Source organism: Amaranthus tricolor, chromosome 10, assembly GCF_026212465.1.
Source record: "Amaranthus tricolor cultivar Red isolate AtriRed21 chromosome 10, ASM2621246v1, whole genome shotgun sequence".
NCBI classification, from domain to species: domain Eukaryota; kingdom Viridiplantae; phylum Streptophyta; class Magnoliopsida; order Caryophyllales; family Amaranthaceae; genus Amaranthus; species Amaranthus tricolor.
The window spans coordinates 18,486,242-18,494,899 of NC_080056.1; the positions used below are offsets into that span (position 1 = coordinate 18,486,242).

At 31.7% G+C, this 8,658-nt stretch overlaps 1 protein-coding gene across 1 annotated transcript; it reads right to left on the bottom strand.

Moving 5' to 3' along the window:
• Positions 1-291: 291 nt before the first annotated feature.
• On the bottom strand, positions 292-5,600 carry LOC130825473 (probable fructokinase-7). Its single transcript, XM_057690719.1, has 7 exons — positions 5,225-5,600; positions 4,395-4,627; positions 3,337-3,549; positions 3,044-3,241; positions 2,791-2,928; positions 2,536-2,652; positions 292-735 (listed from the first exon to the last, which is right to left on the bottom strand). The coding sequence occupies exons 1-7, from the start codon at positions 5,238-5,240 to the stop codon at positions 607-609; spliced, it is 1,044 nt and encodes a 347-aa protein (XP_057546702.1). The 5' UTR covers positions 5,241-5,600; the 3' UTR covers positions 292-606.
• Between the last annotated feature and the right edge of the window lie 3,058 nt (positions 5,601-8,658).

The following is an 8,658-nucleotide window of genomic DNA, read 5'->3' on the forward strand; positions in this document are numbered from 1 at the left end:
TTACTTCAAAACAAAAAAAAAATAAAAGAAAATGATGAAAAACGCTGGTCTTAAAAGCTTTTTCCTTTAAGCCTATACCTAAAACGCTGGGCGTAACATCATTTTTGTTAGAATAGATTTAGACGCTTAGTTTTGTAAATAAGTTTATCTGAGGCTCATTTTTTGCTTTTTGTTTTATCGAAAAATTCTTCATTTCAAATTTTTGATTCTACAATGACATTCTATTTCCATACAAAGAATAATAAATATAAATATAGAAAAATTGGAAATAAGTTTATCTGAGGCTCATTTTTTGCTTTTTTTTTTATCGAAAAATTCTTCATTTCAAATTTTTGATTCTACAATGACATTTTATTTCCATACAAAGAATAATAAATATAAATATAGAAAAATGATGCCACATATATTCCGAAAATGACACAATACTACAACAACAAAACAAGCTAAAGAGTTAGCTTGAAAATGGCAATTCCTCTGTTAAGTCTCAAGTAGGAAGAACCTACACACTGAAACAGAAAAAGCTATTGATACAAAAAGGATTATGAGCCTATAGCTACACCAGATACATGAAATTACTTGAAAAAAGAATTTGCCTACATTTTCGGATCAGTTTTGTCGTAACGCTTCAAGGACTTCATCTCGTGTTGGTAAACCTGGAATGGCTCCTCTCTTTGTAACTGTAACAGCACCACAAGCATTTGCAAACTGTAAAGCTTCCCTTAATCGCTTTTCATCCTGCACGAAAGAGACAATAAATCTGATTTTAACTTTTTGAAGGAAAAAACGGAAAACAGAGGTATGACAGCCGACAAGTAAAACCGAGGAGAAGTCTCTTAGAAAGTAATAATCGAGCTTTACATAATAAGCTTAGTCCAAAACAAATTCATAATAAACTGCAACTGCCTCCAACAGTTATGAACTTTGAGTCAACAAAACTTCAGGTATTAATCCATTTGTTCATAAGTTGACTTATACATTTAGCATAACACAAGTAAAATTTGGTGGCTTGAGTGTGGAGACAATTTTAGAGAAAATAAATCAAGTACTAAAAAGAGAAAGGGAGTATCAGGCAGTGCAAAATCAATCAATAGTCCAGTAGGGAGAATAACACCGACCACAAATGATTATCAATAGACAATGCAGAAGTTAATGTGCTTAGCCCTAAAGGATCCTTGTTTTTTCACGAGGGAGTGGGGATCTTCAACGAGGAATAGTAGATGGTAGACCTGTCTATGTTCTAATAGAACGAAAAAAATTACCATAAATAATACACATTTCAACTTTTTCTACAATAATACCTATTAATGATTAACCATGAATAATACGAACTCGGGTGTGTTTTTCCACTAGCATCCTTAACTTGTTAGCAACCTACAATTGTAGTAGGTCCTCCTTCTCTCATTTTCTACCTTAACCCTCCATTAAAACCATTATACAACTCCTATTGATGCACATTCTCTTTTTCAGTTCCAATAAAAAACCTTTCCTTGGCTTCATCTTTTTTTCCTTCAATCCAGAAGTTTAATTGCAAGAAAATATCCAAGATTTGTCATAATTCTATTGATATTGTTACTCAAGTCTATCCCTCAGCAATCGCCACTCAATGCTCCTATACCAAAACTTCACAGCTTGATTCGCAACCACATTCAATAGCACGCCACCTAATCTAATCCTCCAATAACATTCCCTAAGAAAAACATCCTCAACATAAAATCTGGGATTCGCAAAGCAATAATATATTCTCTTCCATAATCATCATGTCTTCTAAAATTGACGCATCGTCTCTTCAATCGGGCTGGAAATGGGAAACGTCAGGTGGCTGGTTCAGAGAGAAGTTGGCTAGATTAATCTTTCTGTACTAGAAAGATCAATTGAGCAGAAAATTATGTTCGTGATTTCATATTGTTGTTATGAGTGTTTCACCAGAGTTGCTCTAATAAAAGTTTCTTCCATTTTTTGTCTAAAATCTGAACTAGGAGACATATTTTGCTGTGGTGGTTTGGAGGGTGGTATTGATGATGGTGGAAGTGATGGGGTTCCCGCCGTAGAGGAAGAGGTGAGGGAGGGGAGAGGGTGGGATTGGTTTTTCTTTATCAATTAAAATTATTCTTTTTTCGGCTTAATGACCTGTTTTATAGGATAATACTAAATTCGGATGTTAGTGGAAAACATATAAAGTTTGTATTATTCATGATTAATCAATAGTTGATATTGTGGTTGAAAGAAAGTTAAAAATTGTATTTTTCTTGGTAATTTTTCCTAAAAACAGAAGTCTAAGCAATTCTGTTCATGTAAAAAGAATTGTAAAAGGAAACTTATGTTGTTGAATTATTATAGAAACTTATGTTGTTGAAATATAATAGATGATATAATATTTCTAGCAATCCCATGAGTTGCATATTACAACTATGACAGTATTTGCATTGTAGAAGTTTTAGCTATCTTCATATAAATAATATATCTATAGCAAGAAAAAATAAACAATTAATACATGAAAACTTTGTTGAGCACAACAAATATTCTGCGACACATTACCTTGAATAAGTTCAAGTCGGAAGCTAAATTGCTTAGAACACCTCCCACAAATGCATCACCCGCACCAGTTGTATCCACAGCTTTGACTTTTACGCCAGAAACCTTACCTTTAAAATTCTGCAGATAGTGACAAAGTATCAATTAAGCTCGATGATAGGTAACTGTGTTACCAAGCAAGAATAGATCTCAAGATGTCGGATCAAAAATGGAAACCACATATGACATGGATACTGTTAGATAGACAAGCTTATTTACCTGAGTATAGTATCTGCAGCCATTTGACCCTTCGGTCACAATCAAGAGTTTGAGATTTGGATGAAGGAGCTTCATCACCACGTCATCATCATATGGATCCTCTCCTCTGGTCAAGAATGCTATTTCATCTTCACTTACCTGCCGCAACAATGAAAGCGCTATGAGTCATGATTGTCAACCATATTCCATAGCCACATCCAAGTCATCATTTCAGCTCATGTGATGCTCAAGATGATCCGTCGAAGAACTTTACCTTAATCATATCAGCTTGATCCCATATGCTCATTATGCCATCTCGAGCAGCTTCTTCTGATGGCCATAACTGCTTCCGCAAATTTGGATCATAGGAAAGAAAACCACCAGCTTCCTTCACAATTTTCATGGCAGCAAGATGAGCTGACCTGCAAGGATCTACTATCAAACTAATTGAGCCATAGTGAAAGATCCGTGCCTACATCAAAGTTTACGCTCATAGTTAGATTTTTCCTCTTCCAGAGCCAATGAAAATGATAGCAAGTCTCAGGAAATATTATAAATAGCACAAACCTTTTGAAGCAGGTTTTTGTCAAGCTCGGATTCTTGCAGGAGCATATCAGCACTGGGGTTTCGGAAAAAGAGAAATTCACGCTCTCCATCAGCTCTTAGAGTAACAAAAGCCAATGCTGTCCTTGCCCCAGGGTCGAATCTCATGCCTGAATTGTCCACTTTATTTTGCTTCAAAATGTCAGCTAACATGAAGCCAAATTCATCCTTCCCTACCTGATAAATTAATTTTTTTAGCAGAAAACATTAAATTTTGCTTCACGAGCGTTTTTGTTCGTTTACGTACAAGACAAAATTGAAAAAATCACATAACAATCAGAATGCTTTAAAGCATGTAGTGCAACATTATTGCAAATAATATTGGGATTTTTGGAACCAACCAACCAACAAGGGTATCAACGGCCCGTTTGGTTAATTGGTGGTAATAGGAATGATTTATAGTGTAGATTTTCATAATATATATCATGCCATTCCCATGCTAATGAAAGTTTGATCATAAAAAGTTTTTTTGTTCACAATATTCCATTACCACATAATACCACATGTTTAAATGGTAATGCATGGGAATGAATTTTGTTAAGAAAATCAGATTGTCAAGGAAGAAAAAGCATGATCATTTAATTTGTCAAGAGATATTTCCAAAATTACACTAACTTTCTATTACTATCCACACCATTTAGTACTGATTGCCAAACAGGTCGTAAGTATTTCTAATTACCCATCTTTTCCTTGAGAGAAATTCATGAAACTATGTTTCAATTATGTGTCTCCTTCCATGTAAAAAAATCGTAAGAAAACGTTAAAATTATCGCTTACAACTCAATTAATACAAACTTAACAGTTCTTTTCTGTATACAGAAATTCAGATTTAAGAATTCAACAACCAAGTGCACTCTTAAGAACAGCTAACGGATCTACGAAAGTTAAATCAATGAGCTGGAATCCTATTATCGACTTCAAGCAGATTTTAGATCTAACAATGAGGTTCGTACGCACAATCTATAATATCATATTTACACTAATCCAGGGTTCAGGGACACAAGAAAAACAAAGTAGTCTACCTTCCCAACGAAAGCCGATGAACCTCCTAACCGTGAGATTCCAACAGCAACATTGGCAGGTGCACCACCAGCAGCTTTTGCAAAAGCAGGAGCTTCAGCAAGTGAAACTCCACTAACTGTGGGCACGAAATCAATCAGCATCTCCCCAAAACAAACAACCAATGATTCATCATGCTTCACTTTCCCATTTGTTTTAGCATGAGAATCATCCTGCTTGATTTTGCCATTTGTTTCTACAACACAAATGAAATGCTCATCAATAAACAATCAACATACACACTAATCTGTGATTAAAAACTAATTTGTACCCCCAAAAACCAATTCAACTCCTAAACTTAGATTAATTAACATTAATACCCAGTTATTATAAACATAATTAGAAATTAATGATTTTGAACTTTATTGATCAATCAATCTTAAATTCAAAAATACATCCACCTTCCACAACAAGATATTTTCTTTTTTTTCAAACTATTAAATATTTTTTTTCATAAGTATGCACCGACTCAAAAAACATCAGATCAATCAATAAGCCGTACTGCTAATTACAGTAAACTTGACAATGATCTGATCCGAAACAAAATTGAAAATACAAGCAAATCAACAAGTATAAAAACAACCCATTACACCAAAGCAACCAAATTTTTATCAACAACAATCAAAATCATTATATTAGAAAAACATGCAAAGATATTTAACAAAAGTAACATACTTATATGACCCATGAAGTAAAATCCAATTGAAATTTACTAAGCTAACAACAATCTAAAACAAACCCATTAAACTAAAGAACAAAAAAAAGATCCCAAAAGAACATAAAGATGAATAACCTGAAATATGAGCCATGAAAGATTGTTCAATCTGTGGAAATAAAAGAGAATTGGTTGAAGAAAATAGAAAGAAGATGAAAGTACGTTGATAGTATAGGAAAAAGGAGACAAAAGAGAGAGAAAGAAGGGAAAATGACGCAAGGTTGTTGGATCTTGGAGAGATCTAAAGGTATGAAAATATGTGTATCATGATTATGATTCATTAAATGTTGTATTGTGTAGCAATTGATAATTAGATAAAGTTTAAGTATAATTAGTTTGGTTGTGTTTTATTTTAATTTGTTTTATTTGAGGTAGGAGTAAATTGCTGACCAAGAAGGCAGCTGCGTGAGCTTATTGAATACAATGGAAATTGCACCATGTAATTTTTGAGTTAATCCTATCCAATTTGCTGTTTTTGTTGATAATGATTTATCATCAAAAAGTTTAACAAACCAAGAAGCTTACGTCCCCTCACGAATTCTAAAAGTATTTTAAGTAATTATAGAAAAATGATTAAATAAAAATAGAGGTATTATATCATACAATACAATAAAAAGATTAACAATTTTCGCGTGCTATTTTCATGTATCCCCACTTGATAGAAGGATTTTACGGGTTCATGAAGGATTTCGCGTGCTATTAAATAAAAATAGAGGTATTATATCATACAATAAAAAGATTAACAATAAAAAGGATTTCGCGTGCTATTTTCGCGTGCTATTTTACGTCCCCTCATGAAGTATTCTAAAAGTTGATCAATCCATTTTTTTAGCCTTCATAAAATAAATGAATTCAATTAAGTTACCTTTTTCAAAAACTTGAATAAACTGAACTACTATGCGTTGGATTGAGCTATATTTGATAAATTATTTTCCTAATTATTCTCTTATCAATTAAATTTATTATCTAATTTTATCATCCTGATTCTCTCAATTTACCTCTTTTACCTAATTTATATTATCCTATTTAATAATAGAGTTCAATGTATTCTCTCAATCTACTAACAATACATGATTATGCATTTACTATATTGTAATCAGTTATAGATATGATTATGCATTTACTATATTGTAATCAGTTATAGATATGATTATGCATTTACTATATTGTAATAAGTTATAGATATGATTATGCATTTACTATATTGTAAATTTATTTAGGGAATTTAAGGCAAATTTGTTTACTAATTTCCTAAATTTATTCTCAATTTTTTACCTAATTATTCAATAAATTCCATCACATATTAACTATATTGTAAATTTACTTAGGAAATATAAGACAAATCAATTTACTAATTATTCTCTCAATTAATTACCTAATTAGTGTATAAGATAAATTAATCAAGTTATTACCTAATTTTTCATAGTGTATGTTTGAATAAACTAATTATTCTCTTATAAGTCTAATATGCCAAACACTATAACGTGCTAATTACATTCTGCTTTACCTTTTTTACTTCTTTTATATTCTCTCAATTTACCTCAATTTACCATTTTCTATTTGTAATACTTCTTTTATATTATCAAATTATTCTCTCAACTTTATTACCTAATTAGTTTATAAGATTAAATGACTAAATTAAAAGTATTATGAGTATTAATCAATTATTTCCTAATTTATCAAAGTATCAATCAATTAAAATAAACTAATCAACATATTAAAGAACGTATCACTTATTATATAATTATTAACTAATCAGTTTAGGCAGTAAAAGAAGAAGTAAGAAGATGCCACATGTACGGATAGTTAACTTCCTTAGATATAGTTAAGAAATGAGGATTTATTATGGTATTTATAGACAATATGCAATATAAATTAGCAATAAGTTATGGATTGAATTTTTATAAAGTGTTGAATTATGTAGTGGAAGTTTTAGATTACTTGCACCGGATTACGCAAATGGATTTTTAAGTAATAAGCAAAGGTATAATACTATTATTAAGAAATTATTTGCATGGGACTTCCCTCAAATTTCCTCAATTAAATTGTCACTTTTTATTTCAACGTATCAATCATCAAATAAATATAATAATTATTCTCAATTTAATAATTTAGCTAGTTAATCACAGTAATAAATTTTTCTCTCACCATATTCTTTTATAGTGGAAAATCACATAAAGAGATAACGCACTCATATGAGAACAAGTTAAGCAACCAATTATTGTAATCATTATCAATTATTTCCTAGGATCAATTACCAACAACAATTGTTAAGTTTAGTCATTTTAGAATAAATAACTTTGAATTTTCTTTTTTACAAACAACAACCTTTAAATTACCAAACACAACATCATTACAGCCACTTTACCGGATGACTTGCTAAATAACCGTTAACCAAGGTAAAGGACCTTTGACTTTCAATTTAATTTATTAATCTAAGCTAATTACCCATTTACCCCCAATTAAATTCTTCTTCCGCAACGTCTCTCTATCCCTCCCCCAATCAACTCATTCTCCCCCTCAACACCACCACCACCACCACCATTAAAACCCCTCTTTTAATAACAACCCATCAAAAGCCCCTTCTTTCTTCCCATACAAATCTAGAACTCATAACAGCTCAGATAAACAAATAAACCACTTATAACATCAACCCAACTTAAAAAAATGTAATTGAAATTTAACAGAAAATAGGAATTCATTTTATGAAAGCGTCTAACAATGTTTTTAAGTGAAACCTCCATTACTGAATTAATGAAACCTCCATTAACAATAACCATAATCTTCATACTGATAAGGGCGAATTAATGAATTCGAAGCATCCACATTCGTTGGATTGATTTTAATCACCCAACAGGTGGTTGAGAGTAACAAATGGGAATTTTTAGAATTATGGGTATTGTAAAGATTGTGATGCAAAGAGATGAAAGCAAAGGAATCGATAAGACTGCACCAAGATTTGCAGACGGACCATGGGGTTATTATTAAATGACCTAAATTAATCTCAAATAGAAAAAGAAAATTAACGAATTTTCCCTCAAGCTACAATTATAAACCCAAAGAAAACAAGAATCATTAGTTAGGGTTTGTAAAAGGTTTAGGGAAAAATCGGTGGTAAATAAATGAGCTGAGAAGAAGATGAATGGTCAGATATTATTACGATGGAACCATGGAGTTCTGTCAGATTTTAAGGGGGTTGTTGTTGGTGGCGGTGGTGTTAGGGTGAGAGAACGGTGATGATTGAGAGAGGGGTAGAGGGAGGTCGGAGAAGAAGGGTTTAATTGGGGATAATTAGGTAAATAGGTTAGATAAATGAATTTAATTGTAAGTCAAATGTTATTTATCTTGGTCAACGGTAATTTAGCAGGTCATCTGGTGAAGTGGTTGTATTGATGTCGTGTTTGGTAATTTAAAGGCTATTGTTCGCAATAAAAAACTTTGAGACTGTTTATTCTAAAATGACTAAATTTCAAGGTCGTAATTCATAATTAATCTAATTTCCTAATATGTAA